The sequence below is a fragment of the Copadichromis virginalis genome, linkage group LG13 (assembly GCF_057382275.1).
Source record: "Copadichromis virginalis isolate Kocher_CV1m ecotype Utaka linkage group LG13, C_Virginalis_male_GT1.1, whole genome shotgun sequence".
NCBI classification, from domain to species: Eukaryota; Metazoa; Chordata; class Actinopteri; order Cichliformes; family Cichlidae; genus Copadichromis; species Copadichromis virginalis.
In genome coordinates, this window is record NC_140630.1 from 15,074,983 (window position 1) to 15,091,206 (window position 16,224).

The following is a 16,224-nucleotide window of genomic DNA, read 5'->3' on the forward strand; positions in this document are numbered from 1 at the left end:
TACACTTAAAACATCTAGAATAACTAATAAAAGACGCGAAACAACTACAAAAATATGCAAAATGTCTGCAAAAATAATGAACACTGATGCAAAAAAACAACAACCCTGCACATTGTGACTGCAAAGAAATACAAAACAACTACACCATGATCCAAAACAACTACAAAGAGTTGCAAGAAGAAATGACTGCAAGGGATGCAAGCGTCTACAAAATAGTTAGAAAAATGAATACAAAGAGCCAAAAAAAAACTATTGCAGAATGACTTTAAAATCATGCATGATGGCTTATTAAAGATGCAAAACAACTACCAAATTATAAAAGTGGACAACAGAATTACAAAGACTTGGAGAAGAAAAGAATACAATAGAAGAGAAAGGCAACTTTACTGACATTTGGGAATGTAGCGTAAAGTGCTTTGGCGTCCATAGGGACTAAGTAAAGCGCTATACAAATATAGGCCATACAACAGTTAGTGCACATCAAAATAAAATTTCAGAGCATCTAAATCTAAAGGTGTGAATATATATGTATTTTTAAAACTAGAATATAGACACATAAGAATATAAGGGCAATATGTCTCTATACACTATTATTAGAAAGGAAAAGTGTACTAGAGGCATAAACAGGTGCAAAACTATTACAAAGAGATGCAAAGACTACAAATAGAAATACCCAACAACAACAAATATAGGTATGTAAAACAAAGGTGTATTCTAGCCATGCAAAGCTGCAACAAAGACATCTGCAAAAATATCATAGCTATATGTCAGTCTGTTTATTTATATAAGGTTGTGCCATTGCATTTATATGAGATGACTCACACATCACGGCACCGTAACAGGTTAGGTATGGGGTGCTACTTAGAGCTTACACAAATAACACACATTTCGGGGTTTTTTGTATTTTCTAAGTGATCTTTTGCAATTGCTAGGTATTTTGGCAACTTTCCATGGTGCATGATTAGCAGCATGCAGTTTTGAACTATTACCGTAGGACACAAACCATCACGTTTTATCATTTCACAGTGAACTGCACTTCTTCTTGTATTACAGAACAGCCAGTCAGTTTTTTTGACAGCCCAGTGATCAGGTGGCATGTCATACACCATTAAGCATGACTGCGATCGCTACGGGGTCCATGCTATAAATTCCTAAGTGTTCTGTTCACACATTTTGTTTTGATACTTTTAGTTTATCTCTGCTTTCTTTGACAAATAAAATTGTTTTGACCACTTTTCATAGAAAATGACGATGTAAAATGCTGCATGAAAAACCCCAAGTCATATGGCTTTACCCCCGTTGGAAATTGCTTACAGACAGTCAAGTAAACCGCAATCAGTTTGTATAAACAACACAAGAATATAGCCCATGCTACTGAGCCAATACAGTGTCTCACAGGCCTGGCTGCTGATACAAGTTATATAAATGCTAAAGCGACAATAAGGCAGATCCTGAGAGGTGCCCGCTGGGAAACATGGCCAGCATGCCAACTCTGAATGTCTAGAGCCAGACACTTTGGAGATGTGTGTGCAACAAGCTCTTCCTTTACTTTAATTTGAAAAAGGTCAGTTATATTAACATTTTCAATGTGAGATCACCCCCTTTGATTTAACTGGTGGAAAGTCCAGTCATGATCTGGAAATTTGAAAATGTTGCACTGAATGAAAGTTGTTCTGAGATCTGCTTGCATGCATAAAAAAAACTTTTCCAGCTCAAAGATCAATCAAAGCTCTCAAATAAACCTAATATACTACATGGCCTCCCTGTTTCACAGCACCAGTATCGCATTGAGCCTCAAGCCAGGAGTGTCTTGCTCTGGTCATCATGGCAAGACCCATCAGAAAGTGTCTTTATTTATCCTCATACACACTGCCAAGTAAATCTTGAAATGCTGCTCTGAGTACAGATGTTGGCATTAGAGGAACATAAACTCCTTAACCTGTTGTTGGAAGGAACTTCTTCCAGCTGTGTGACATATCTTTATGGCTGATCAAGTGGATTAATCCTCCAGAGGGATGCTTGAGGTCACAACTGGATTTTTATGCCAAAACAACTACAAAAATCAGACACTGTCAGAAAATATTCTTCCTTGGATTTTTTATTTTACCATCTATTGAATTCAGTGAGTTTCTCCATGGGAATGTAAATTGCCTACTTGGGGGGGGGGGGGAGGAAGATGAAAGGATAGTAGGGACAGCACACATGGTGGGCAACAAGTGGGGTGGAAAACCGAGCGCCACGTGCTTGATATACTGTGGTGCACCAGCAGTAGCCACTACACGAACTGTGGAACACGAGGACACAACATGATTATGAAAATGATTAGAAATTTTACAGTTTAATAAAAAGTATTAAAAAACAAAAACAAAACAAGCTCTTTGTTGGATGAGTGATTCCTCGCAGTCGTACAATGTGAACAGAACACTGTACTGGAGATAACTGTGCTTTAAGTGTCTATATAATCTGGGAATATAATAACTATTTCTTGCTAGTTAACGCTCTTGAAGTCTGCTCTGGTGACTACAGCGTCAATAGTCCTGTGAAGCTCCACCTCCACTACCACCTTTTATGTTAATTTCCGCGCGGACTGAAGTGAGCCACTGCGTGCTGGATCTGTTAGTTGCTGTGAGCTGCTGCTTGATGTCGATGAATCTTTGGATAGACACAACCTAACGCTGAATCACTGTCGGGACTCTTTTTCCCCCCCTGTGCGTGTGTGAACAGTGTGGTGTCCATATAATGTCGCTGCTGAGGACGCGAGGCTGAATGTGAATACTGTGGATCCAGGTCGCAGTTAGAGGGAGAGGTGAACGCACCTTGCATCCAGCCATGGGAGGTCAGATCACCAGGAATACCTTTTACGGTAAGGGCATCTGGCGTCACCGGACAGGAGAGCGTGTGCCGATTGTTTATTATGCGCCACAACTGTAATATTATAAGAGGAGACGATATAAACGAGTTGTAGGCTTGGCTTGTGCAGCTTCAAGCCAGTGTGCATGAAAACTGTAGGCGTCCTGGGAGCCTAAAATAAAGGAGAAGTGAAATTACAGCCGCTTTGGCCAAGTTTAAGCACCATTTGTAAGTCACGACTGGTTTAGGATTAAAGACACTGGTGTTTTTTAAGTGTGAAAATCCTCTGCGACATATTAACCGACTTCCAGCAAAAGAAACCAAACAGGACAAACTGAACTGAGCTGGTTAGAGGATTAAATAGCCTTCAACTTTTTTTTTTTTTTACCCACCTGCTTGTTATTTTTTATTTATTTATTTATCTCTGCCTTTAGTTGATGCCTAACACTTTTAGAGTCTCCTGCCTCTTTTTAATGAACCTGCGTGTCTGAAATTATAATAGTGAGCAGGTACAGGGTATCTTGTTTCCTCTGCTTTTTGCTTGTATTCTGTTTCACTTTTTAGGTGTACGTTCAGTGGTAAAAGTCATATAGAACCCCGTTTAGTTTTGAATGATTATTGGGAGTCTGACACTGATATAAGTACACACAACATGCATTTAGTAAAATTTCTTAAACCTGTTATTAAACTATGCTGAGCACTAAATGAATTTAAGATGACTGTGGTCTTTTGTTTTTTTAAGCGTTTAACTCGTTAGTGCTGTTTTATTAAGATTAAGCATTTAAATTTAAAGTTGGCACAGTAAAAGTTCATGTATCAGGCATTAGGGTAGAGCTGAAGCAATACTTTGAATCGATTATTCAGTCTCCAGAAACATAATGCTTTTGGATATGTGATTGTTTCAGTTAATTCCCAAGTAAACCAAGTAGAAAGTTCTCTGGCTCTGGCCTCTCACATGTGATGGTTTGCAGATTTTCTGTGGCTTACTCATTTTAAATTTAATAACCTTGAGTATGAACTGATGGTTGACGGGCAGGGAATTTTGATGAGTTTACGCTCTTTTCTGTCATTTTATGGAAGAACATGAAGTGACTAATAAAGAAATATAACCATCAGGTAAATTGAATTATAAGAATCCCATTAATAGCGTCTTGTTGGGGGCCTAACTGATGCAGTTCTAGTGTTACACTATGTCTTTTGTGGGATGTAGTGTTTTGATTAGCTTTCAGTTGCTTTACATCAGCAAAGATTTGCCAGATGATTGAATGCTCTGTGGTTTTTGGTTCCTAGTTATTGTAAACAGTCCACATACAGTAAATGCCACAAGTCTGTGTGGCCTTATTTGATAGAAACCTGGCATTCTCTTGTATTTCTGATCATTTGTGACCATTATATTTCAGTGAACTCAAGTCAGATTAACTAAATTGGATAGAAATAATTTTATACCAGCACAAATGATCTTCCACTGTCTCTGGCTATAAATGTTTTAGGACAGCAACAGTTTTTGGGTTCATTTTTCTGTTCAGGTGGTACAATGAAGGTGATAACTTATATAGAGTTTACAGTCTTCCTTTTCACTTTTTATTCAGGTCTCCAACGCTGTCTATCAGCACCAACCTGCCCATCCTATTTTTCTAACTTTTACGTTCCATATCCATATTATAATATTTTTGGTTTCATCTCTCTTCCATATTGGTATTATCTTGCTTTAGTTTACAATTGCAGTTTGGTACTTTTTGATATACCAAGTGCTTTCTAGCACACCCAGATGAACCAGTTCATGTGATCCCTTTTCCAGTTTCAGTTGTAGGGTCCACTGGTGTGACACAATACAGGTGCAGACAGGGGCACAGCTAGAAGTTCTTGGCTGTCAGCCATGTGTTCAATCGGGGCCCTAAAAATGTAAACCTTAATAATCCCTGTCGCATTGCAGGGCCCACCTCCATCTTAAGGGCTCATGAATCATTCAACCTTCACTCCTCCCCGTTTGGTAAACCTTCATGACGACTCTGGCATGCATTGTTCTTACTTAAAAATTCTTTAGTTCGATGTTTTCAAATAGGAACACTGCATTTTTGGACGGTTTTGGACTGTTGCTGAGAAAATAAAAACAAGACATTTCAAGGTATCACCTTGAGCTGTGAAATTGTTTGACATGTTTTCATAATTTTCTAGAGCAAACAACTAATCCAGCCCAAAGTTTACATCATGTGACAGTCCAGTATACATCTTTAACACTGTGCATGTATACCTGTTAGCTCATGACAAATAAAATAGGCTTTCCTTTAGGTTTTTTAAATAAAGCAGTTTAAAAACAATGAATTGATCTAACATTGGAAACAAAACCCACTTAAACAGATTCAAGTGATGGTCCTGTCAAACCTGAAGTAGGCGCAGCCCTTTTACAGAGGCCTCATACAAAGCATCTTCTCTGGTAAGACGTTTAAAAACTTTTAAATCACAAATGTTTATCTCTTATTGAAACAACGCCAGCTATGACATATGTGGAAAAAGCTAAATGTGCCCTGGAGCTCTTTAGAATGCATTTGAGGGGCCACCATGCCTTGATACTAACGTCACACCACATTAGGGCCTCTGCTGAGGCGTCTTAGTAAGACCAAGCCTCAGGATAAAACACAGAGGAGCGTAGGAGGCCAGGTGACACTGGCCAGGGCCACTCATTGTCTCTGCACTGTTTGTCTTTTCCAATTAATGACAGCAGAGGCAGTCACATTGTGTGCGGTGGTGCATTAAGTAACATTATCCTTAAGTTGCTCATCTGACGTTTGTCATGGCACCTCTCTTTTATCGTGGCAGGGCTCTGGTCGGTGGTTACCCTGACGTCACCGTCGGGTTGCATGACTTTTTAAACATACTTCAGCAACCATTGTATCATCAGCACTTTTGGCTCTAATCAGTTGTCATCTACAGTAAATCAAATGTGGTATTTTTATTTATCCTTTTATTTACTTTTTTGACTTTCATAGTTTATATAGTCCTTTGAAAGTTGTAAACCCCTGACAGGATGTCTGGGTTGTGGAAATAAACCTTCAGCTGATTAAAAAAAAAAGAAAGAAAGTCTGTAGAATTCAATTTCACAGCAGCAGAAATGGTAGTAATATAGCAAAAATGAAAGAATATATTGGATTCTCTGGTTAGATGGTGGAGGATAAGAGACGCCACGGTCTGCAGGGCCAGTGAGGTGAGGTGTTGCTTCTGTTTTCAACCCTAACAGGAAATATTCTATTCTATTCTCAAGCCTGGTCTTTGATGGAGTACAATGCAGTGCTGTTTTGTTTTCCCCAAGACATCACGTCTGACACGACGTCATGGATGCAATATGGTTGAAGGGTTTGTTATGACTTCATTTAAGACCACTGTTGTGCACAGAGCACAATTAAGCATTGTTCAGCATTGACAAGAGCATGCAAAAAGCTTACTAAATACACTGTGCTGAGTACAGAACACTTGGCAGAGGCTCTCTGATTGTGATTTGAAGGGCAGGACTGGACAGAAATATGTGACAACGATTCCCATTTGACAGCATTTGTAATTATTTTTCAGGGTTGACTATGACAAGTTTTTTAGATTTTATTTTATTTTTTTAATATAAATCATGTCTTCATCTACTGCTCAAATCTCTGTCTCTGCCCTAAAATTAGAACGCTGTGATGTTCTATTAAACCTGGCCTCAGAAGTCACATGGCGACTCGTCTCCAATCCTGGCAGTCCTAACTGATTTGTCTCTGTGGTGCATTATATACCTCTTGACCTTCCAAGGTCAATTAAAGGAGAGCAAAAATAGCTGTCTTTCAGCAGTGGCTCACATTCTCCTCTTGCAGACAAACACAAGCTGCTCATACACAGTCTTCCAAGTTTAGGTGCGAAAATGCAACCAGTTCCCGAGGATGAAGAAGCGTTAATGAGGCTTAAATTATTTATTTTGTTCACACTTCGTGCTCGATGGTATTTTAAAACCCTGAAATGCTGCTGTAGACGAGGTCGGCGTTTTATGGAATAAAATCTGTATCAAACCGTGTCGTGAGATAAAAGTTATTTGTGTTATCAGTAGAATAAAAAGTTGGGTTTTGAGTGAGCCAAAGTTTGTGAGAAAACACCTCCTCCATTAAAACCACAGTGACCTTGGTGTGGTCCTTTTGAAGAGGAATGTAGGAAATGAGAATGGGGAGAGTGGATCCAAATGAGAGGGAGTCCGTGTGAATCATGATTATGAAGGCTTTGAGATTGGACGTTTGGGGGGAAAAAAAAAAAAGCTGGTTCTCTTTTATGAGTTACTGTAAGTGGGACAAGTTGTTCACATTTTCACATGGGAAAAAATCTAGAAACCCGGGTGCATGGTGTGACTCACTGTGTACCTGTGGAGTTTTTTTTTTTTTACCACTTCCTCTGACTTACAAATCACAATAAATGCCTCACATTTTGCACCACTGATTTTGTAGCGTCGCGTGTACGTGACTTTCAGACATAAAGACTTATGATAAGATTGATATATGCTCATTAAACCACGAGCCGTAACTGGAAATAACATGTTAACAGCCATTCCTCACTATTATTAGTGTAGCTTTGAATATACTGTATTGGCCAGCTGAACATACACGCATCAAGAACTCCCGTAAGATCCCAAAGGTCATTTTCTCCTTGGCTAATTGTGGTCTTATTTGTGTGTAAGTTGATCTTTTTTTTTTTCTTTGTCCTCCGCCTCCTTCTGCTTCCTTTACCGCTTTCTGCTGATTATCAAACAAAAAGTTTTCCACAGAAAAAAAAAGAAAACCAAATGCAGCACAAATCAGATGATTATCTTGAAAGATGTAGAATAACAAAAATGAGATTTCGGTGTTACCGGAAATGACCATTTACTGAAATGAGAGTGTTTTGCACAGACTTCTCGCAGCTGCATTGTTCTCCTAAATTACGGTGCCAGGAGAGCAGGTCTGTCTTTGTGCTGTTGGGTTTGTGTTTTTTTTTGTTGTTGTTGTTGTTGTTGTTGTTGTTGTTGTTGTTTTGTTTTGTTTTTTAAATCCAAGGACATTTAGCTTCTAATTTACAATACAGGTGCTATTACTGTGCTACCGTGAGAAGATGGAAACAGACTTATGCTTTAAATTGCTTAGACAAACAGAAGCAATTACATTTATTTATCTGTCTGTCTCTTTGTTAGCAGTCTAGCATCCAAAGTTTTTAAGATTTCATTTTCAAATTTTTCGTGACGGTAGTTACCAACAAGAACTCAAGCTGATTTAGTTTTTGCGAAAAATTGGGTCAAGGTCATACCAAATGTGAAAATCAGTCCAAACGTTATGTTACCCATGATTTCTTTTTATGGATCATCTTTAAACTCTACAACAATATACTAGGCCTTGGAGTACCAAAATTGGATAAGCATTTGACTTGACCGTCATTGTTGCAAGTTGACCTTGCAAAATATCATATATCATATATATGGGCATGGAAAAAGGGCATGGAGAGAGCTATACAACACGCTTTTTATTTTCTCAATACAACACTATACAACTATAGCCCTTGCCCTTTGGGGAAAGTTGGGTTCTCTGAGTGCTTTTGTTACCAAATTGGATAATTCAGGAGAATGAACCAGCCAGTGTGGTCCTGCAGTGGTACAGACAGCCTGATTCAATACTGCAGTCAAATGTAATCTAATATTTGGGTATTTTACTGTAAATTGCACCCCAAGAAAATTAACTCCCCCTCAACCCTTGACCAAAATAACCAACTCTTACGCTTCTCATTCTTCACATAGATTCCCTAAATGGACCGTTTCCAGCAGGACCTCACCGATATCACCACAAGCCCAAGCGCTGCCTTCCCATCCAGCCATGTGGAAATTTGTCCTCCTTCCCTCTGCTCTTCCACCCAAGCACCAAGGGCTCGCAGATCGTCATGGACATGTCTCAGAGAACTGTCAAGAGACAGGCCAGCTTCTGCAATGCCATCACCTTCAGCAACAGACCTATCGCTGTATATGAGCAGGTTCGACTGAAGGTAAACGATGCACTATTCGAATGTCATTTGTATTCACAGGGATAATTACTATTGGAGCCCTGGTATGCTACACACAGAAAATGACTGGGTTAAAAATTGACCTATTGCACAATGAGTCCAAAGTCCGACACCAGAACTAGAGCACAACTGGTTGTCATTTTCATAATTTCCTGTAACAAAAAAGTTACTTTACAAAACCATAGATTAGCACATCTTGTACTTTCTGATATTATTACAGTCAATTACTGAGAAGATCCAAATTGTGAGTGTGATGAAAAGTAGTCCTCTTTTATCTCTGTCCCTCTAATTCTGTTAGCATGTTTTCATTTTCTTCTCCCTGCCTGTCTGCCTCCCTTTCTTCATCCCAGCTCTTCACTCTCCTGTTTTCATTTTCTCTCTTTCCTCTCTGTGCTCTTGTGTGGGCCAAAGCGGCAGCAGCTTAGAACAAGTTTCCACTTCACCTATCAGGCCATCTATGTCTCGAATGTGAGAGAGTAGGGCAAGCACTGCCATGTGAGGAACACTGTTATCTGGCACAGTAAATGCAAAGTAAATAGTGCTTCGAAATAAGACAAAAATCGTTTGCAGGTGATAAACATACCGAGGTAACCAATCTTGAAAGTGATAAGTTGTTTTTTTAGCCCTGCTAGTGGTTTGGCACTATGATGGGAATGTTGTGCTGTCTGTTTGTTCAGACTGAAATATCTCAACTATTGGATAAATTGGCATGAAACTTACAGACATAGAAGCCCATCCGTCCATCTATTTTCTTAAGCACTCATCCAGCCAAACCAAATTAAATTCCTCAAGATAAGTAAAAATAACCTCAGTAACTCTATGTAAATGATTGATGTAGCCACATTTCAAAGCCTCGATGTTAGCTTTGCTTAGACAGGCTTCGCCATGCAGCGGGCCATATTATTTCGCAGATAGTTTCTTTCAAAATGCTCCAAGAGGCACAAACAGCACAAACATGGTTGAGAGGTCCACTTCAGTGAATTGAATTAGTGCAGGAGAGTTCAAGCAGACAACCATCGGCTACAGCTCCCTCTATGTCAGCATTGTGGACCACATGTGAGCGATAACGTTAATAAGGTTTATTTGCCCGCACAGGGAAATTCTTTTGCAATCACATTTCCATACACCAACATGGAGCAAACACATCTTTTTCAATACGTAGGGACACTTTCATTGCACCTTGAGGTTGTTTTGGCTAAACCACCTGGGCAGGCCATGTGTTGCCCATGTTTAGAAATTTGATGGCTTGAGGAATAGACAAGACATGGATGTTGCTTCTTGTTGTTCTGAAAAGTGAAGCCAAGGTGGAAGTGCCTCTGGTAGTACAAATTATTCCTGTAGTAAACAGCCTCCACTTTCCGGATGATTGTATTGGAACAAGTGCTAGTTTCAGAACAAACAGAATAAAACCTGAAGTAAATTTTGTAAATTATGAGTACACTCATGGGCCAATGACTTGCCAGTCACATGTGAGTATTGAGTAGCATGGTATCACTCACTTTCTCTGTAATGTCTTCCACGTGCTGCTGAGGCTTCACCATGAGACTTCACTAAACAATGGGTGATGTCACCATTGTTATATCCATCTTTCAAACACATTAACAGCCATAGTGGTTAATTTAAGCCTTACCAGTTTTAATTGGTATACTGGCTTGCAATTGGGACAGTGGTGTAATCATCAGCTGTTGGCATGCTAGAAGATAAGCTGTTGGACATGATTATCATCAGTTAGACATTTTTACCATGGTGACATTCTTAAACTCAAAGCGACACTGCACAACAAGTGCATATGTGTCTGTAGACTCTAGATATTTTTGGACAATATTTTAATCTTAATGCTCTTATAGTATATGCCTTTAATGCCCAGTACATGTTTCTGCCATTCTAATGGTTCCCATAGGCCATTTGTCATGGTGCTAACATGCTCCGATCTATCAGGCAAAACATTTTGGATTGTATCCATTTACATAAAGAAGTCACATTTCACAATAATCTAGGACAGGGGTGCCCAATCCCGGTCCTCGAGAGCTACCGTCCTGCAGCTTTTAGATGCATCCTTGTTCCCACACACCTGAATCAAATGAATGGCTTGTTATCAGGCCTTTGCCAAACATGATGGCATGCTGAAGAGGTAATCAAACCATTTGATTCAGCTGTGTTGGAGTAGGGATGCATCTAAAAGCTGCAGGATAGTAGCTCTCGAGGACCGGGATTGGGCAGCCCTGATCTAGGACTAGCTGCTCTTGGCACTGACAAAACACAGTCATACCACTTTAAAGGTAATTGCAGCTATAATTATGACTGGGTGGAGGTAAAAAATTACCCAAATGCAAGCTTTGAATGTCATGAATTAATCACAGTGCAGTGCAGGTAGTATCACTGCAACTCAGCAGAAACTATGCCGGCCCAAATTTGGCTTTATTCTTTTTAGCTCATATTTTATCTTGCATATTTATCTTAATTAAATTATCTTCATTGATTTAAAATATGTTCTCTCCAGATCACTAAAAAGCAGTGCTGCTGGAGTGGTGCTCTACGTCTTGGTTTTACATCCAAAGACCCATCAAGGATCAATCCAGACACCCTGCCCAAGTATGCCTGCCCTGACCTGGTCTCCCAAAGTGGCTTCTGGGCAAAAGCACTTCCAGAGGAGCTCTCCAATGAGGGAAACGTCATCTCGTTTTGGGTAGATAAGAAGGGCCGGGTGTTCTATCGAATCAACGACTCCAGCCCCATACTGTTCTTCAGTGGGGTACATGTCTCAGAACCCCTCTGGGCTCTCATAGACGTCTATGGCCTCACTAGGGGGGTCCAACTGCTAGGTGAGTCATGCATTCAGAGGCAGGTCTACGTTTTATTATCTCAAATATTTTATTTACTCCCAAAAACCTTTAAAACTACTCATATTCCTGCCAGTTCTAAGTTTGATTTGTGCTCTATTTACAGCTGTTGTAATGATCTTGCATTAGCTCATGAGACCCATTAAGGAGGCTAAGCTGAAATGGTAAACATTATACTGTTAAACATCAGCTAGAAGTTATCTCACAGCACCTCTCTGCCTGGGTAGACACTTACAGAGTTGATAGCATTGCTGCAGACTCTGTGTTCTTGGTGTAATGCTTTGCCACTGGAAAAACACTCTGCATCTGCTGCTTTTTCATCAAGTGATTAAAAGGTGATGTTACATACAGCTGCACTGCTTTTCCCACACCGGCCAAATGGCTCAGTGGAAAAAGATGGTGGGAGATTAGGCAGATTGTATAGTTAGCATGGCCGTTAGTATCAAAGAAATTTCCCTGAAGGGAGAATTTCAAAATGTCTGAAATCTTTTCTTACAATTCTGCCGTGCTGCTTAAAGGGTCATTACATCAAAGAAATGTGAAGCAAACCGGTCCGTCCCAATTATTAACAGCAGTGTTTCATCAATCTAAACCATCTCAAGTGTGTTTGGATTGGTGATTGTGTTGTATTTATGAAACACATCATAACCAAGCCAGCTTTTGAAAACAATGCAAATGGACAAATAGGAATCCTTGTGGTTGCCTCAGTACTTATTTATAACCATTTCCAAGAACCGCACTGCCTCTCCCTCTAAACAAAAGAGGCTGTCAGCACCAGTAATAAAAATAGAAGAGGCTCCCATATTGTGTAGATAGTGCCATTTAACCTTATTTCTTGTGGTGTGGTTGACAGCGAGAAGCGTGCTATCTCGTGATGGGCTGTTTGGTATCCAGCGCCAGAGTGTAGCTATCTGGGGTTCACTGGCCTCATGGTGCTGACCAGCACATTGCTCTTGTTCTTTCACAAGAGCAATGTGGTGTGGTGTTCATCCCAACAGGATAGACGACAGTAGGGATGATGTCAGGTAATGAGATGTTTGGGGTGTTTTTCCAAGACAATCAAATCAGTGGAATGTCTCACTCTGTGGATCCAAGTCTGAGTTTGACTTCGTTTGACATGCAGTCAACTTGCCTTCAACCCAAACTCGGATTCATATGTTTAAATGAAAGTCCCATTGGTATAATAAGAGAATTTTTCCGTTTTACAATTACAATTAAATCTGGGGTTTTCTGGAATGTGAGATCATACTTTACGCAATCTATGCCTGTGTATAATGTGAATGAGGCCAGCAGCCATAAATCCCACAGTTTCTACTCTAGTTTTTCCATATTGATCACTTTTATCCTCACATTGATGGCTTAAACCGAAAAGCCTCAGCCCTCAGTCAGCTAAAGGATCACTTGGCTATCAGCTTTCCTCTATAGCCTGAGAACGTCACTGCTCAAGAGCATGGTATATCTCAAAAGGCCAGTATTGTCTCAGGGGTTGGCTGCAGTTCAGCAAACACTTAGCCTGAAATATGGGCAGACACATCAAAGTCTGGTGTTGCAAACTGGCATGCGATTTCCTTTAACAGAAGGCTGCTTTTTGATTCTTAATGATGCTTAAAAGCTGAGCCAAATTTCACCTGTTGTGGGCTTACACAATCTTCCCAGGTGGGAATTATAGATCGCCAGCAGTTTTTTATTTTATTTTATTTTTTTTAACAGAAGACAAATTGTACGAGGAGCTGTGAATAGACTCCACGGAGTGTGGAGAAAGGCTTGGTTGGGTGACCTTGATTTGGCTTTTGAGATAAATGTGCAGGACAGTTTAAAAAGAAAAAAAGGCAGAATAAGATGCGATCAATTGTTTACTCATGATGATGATGATGATGATGATAATAATAATAATAATAATAATAATAATAATAATGATGATGATGATGATAATAATAATAATGTGCATCACTGATTAGATAATGTGCTTCAGGAGTGTTAAAGGGCTTCACCACTAAGTTTACATAGGACTACTTTAGTACAGAGGGAGTACTCCACTCCACTCAAATTTAGGACCGTTGCAAAATCGTTTCTACTCAGCCAAACAACTCACTCCAAGACATTTCAGTCAGAGGTTTCGCTGCAGGTGCCTGATGTGGCCTCAAGATGCTAATCTCCAGCACTGATGACGGCTGTTATGTTCACTTCTTCCCGAACATGAGATTTAATTTACATTATAAGCTGAGAGTCTTCATATCCAACCAATTCCTGATTCAAGTGACATCTTTGGAAGCAATTTATCAGATTTCATGCACCTCCCTCAGAGCCGCAGATGATTTCATCAAGATTTTCTCCCAAATGCATTTCCTAAGCACTGTAAACAGACTTTTATGTTTAAAAACCGAAGGCCGCATCAGAGACCGGAGCTTGATTCATTTGGAAAAATGTCAGCTTTTGGTATTTAGTTGGTATTTATTTACATTAATAGATATATGAGATTCAGCATATCAGAAGTCTGTTTTAGTCCATTTTTAAACATGTCTTCTTTGTTTCACTTTCAGCTTAAGAAAATCTATGGTATGATAACAGATTTCACTTCTCGTAACATTTTATGTCTATTCCTGTAAGCCGAACCAGTCTTGTCTTATTACCTCATTCCTCAGCTGACACGGCAGACACTGCCCTCCATTCACTTTGAGACACACATAGTGAGCTCGCTGTGATCTGATTTCATCCTTTATGTAAAAAGAATCCATGTCTTTAATATTTAATGGATTAATCATAATAATGTTCCTGCACACATCAGCATCACAACTGTTACTTCTGCAAAGTGCCACCTGAGTATTACTACCCTGTTAAAAGGTGATGGTTTGATTGTCTTTTCCTGCACAAATATTTTCTGTGATCCCTTCCAGGGTGAATATTTCTTAAAAATCTGAATTTATTCTGAACGCATGATGAAGTTTTATAATTATCCGAGTCATTTTTCAATAGATGTTTTTCATTCAGTGGCTGCAACCTCCCCTGAGGAGACGCAGTCAAAACTTTGTTGTTTTCTTTAGCCAGTGGCTTATCCGCATCAAACGCATGCTCTGCATCGTTCTCATACCTTTGTGTCCATTTGATCTTTTACAACCAAAACATGCTATATTAAGGGATTCAACCAAGCTGCTATCCGTCATCACCATTTCACTTGCGCTGCCTCTTAATGCGGTCTCAGGTCTTATTCTGATGTTCAAGGATCTTTTCCAGTGCAGTGTTGTTTCCACTCTTATCATGGGAGTGCAGTTCAGTAGCTAGCCACCCATGCAAGAAGCCAAAGGTGATCCTGAGATCAGTGAGACTGCTTGAAAGCTGAGATGGCGTTACGTAAGAGAGGAACCTAAATTAATCTGCTGAAATCAAACTGAGCCTCGGGGGTTGTCCAGACCAACAATGCTGCCCATGCAATTTAAGAAAGATCTGTTACATCACCACACTTGTCCTACTCACACAGCTATCAATAAAGACTAAAGTGCATTGCTTGGGCTTTGTACAGAACGGACTGTGCTGTTGAGGATGCACGACACTACCACTTTAGCCCTTAGTAAGATTGACAAAAGATTTCCTCAAGTGTATAATATGTCCCAAGCAGTATAACTGGTTTTAAAGCTCAGTTTTCTCAGCTGTGTTTTCATAAAAAGGTCTCTGTTTACTATGTTTCCCCTAGCAGTATAACCAAAAGCCTGGCTTTACGTAAACCTTTTTAATACCCCCCCCACTAATATGAAATCAAAAAGTGTTAGTTTTCTTTTCTTACTTGCTAACTTATAGGCAACTTGTCAAGCTACAGAAACCAGGTCATAAATATCTGAAAAGAAACACACAGGGAAATGGTACACCGTTTTGTGGTAAAAAAAAATGTAATGGGGGATCCGAATGCTCCCTTTACACCTATATAGCTGCAGTCTTAGCAGAATCTGTTTGTTTATGGGACGTATCCCAAGAGACCACACAGCATCCTCGGTTTTGTACAGGTATGATGGATTTTTTCCAAGTTAGATAAGCCGACAGAGTCAAAGGCATCTTTTGATAGATGCAAGATGCTTTACTGGGGGTTTGTTTACTAGAGGTAGATGAGTCACTTAATCACTGACAGAATGGTAGTGATCCGTGAGGCCGGCATCAGCTAACATCATCTGCAACCTGTCTTCTAGTCATTAGAGAAGAATCCAAAATGACTGCCAGACTGTCAAGAGGCTGCGTACCTCTCAGGTGATTAAGAGGGAACTGTTGACATCAATCATTTCCATACACGGCATTGCGACACATTAGACTGTAGAGCTTCATGGTGGGGAAAACTCCTGCTATTTGCTTTTCATGCTTACTAGCGTCTTCAGGGACATCCCTAACATTTACACCTGATGAAACACAGGAAAGGTTCCTTTTTTTTAAAATGCATGCTGCATAGAATATCCATAGTAGTTGCAAGTATCCATGCATGGCTTTGGCAGCTTCACTTAACAGTGGAGAGAATGTT

The 16,224-nt window shown here is 39.8% G+C and overlaps 1 protein-coding gene across 1 annotated transcript in view; it reads left to right on the plus strand.

The window, feature by feature from the left end:
- Positions 1-2,593: 2,593 nt before the first annotated feature.
- LOC146695379 (E3 ubiquitin-protein ligase NEURL1-like) overlaps positions 2,594-16,224 on the plus strand; it is a 37,223-nt gene continuing 23,592 nt past the window's right edge. Inside the window, exons 1-3 of the mRNA XM_085477489.1 lie at positions 2,594-2,863; positions 8,627-8,868; positions 11,387-11,708. Of these exons, the coding sequence (XP_085333615.1) occupies positions 2,830-2,863; positions 8,627-8,868; positions 11,387-11,708 (598 nt within the window). The 5' untranslated portion in view covers positions 2,594-2,829. The remainder of the gene's footprint in view (positions 2,864-8,626; positions 8,869-11,386; positions 11,709-16,224) is intronic.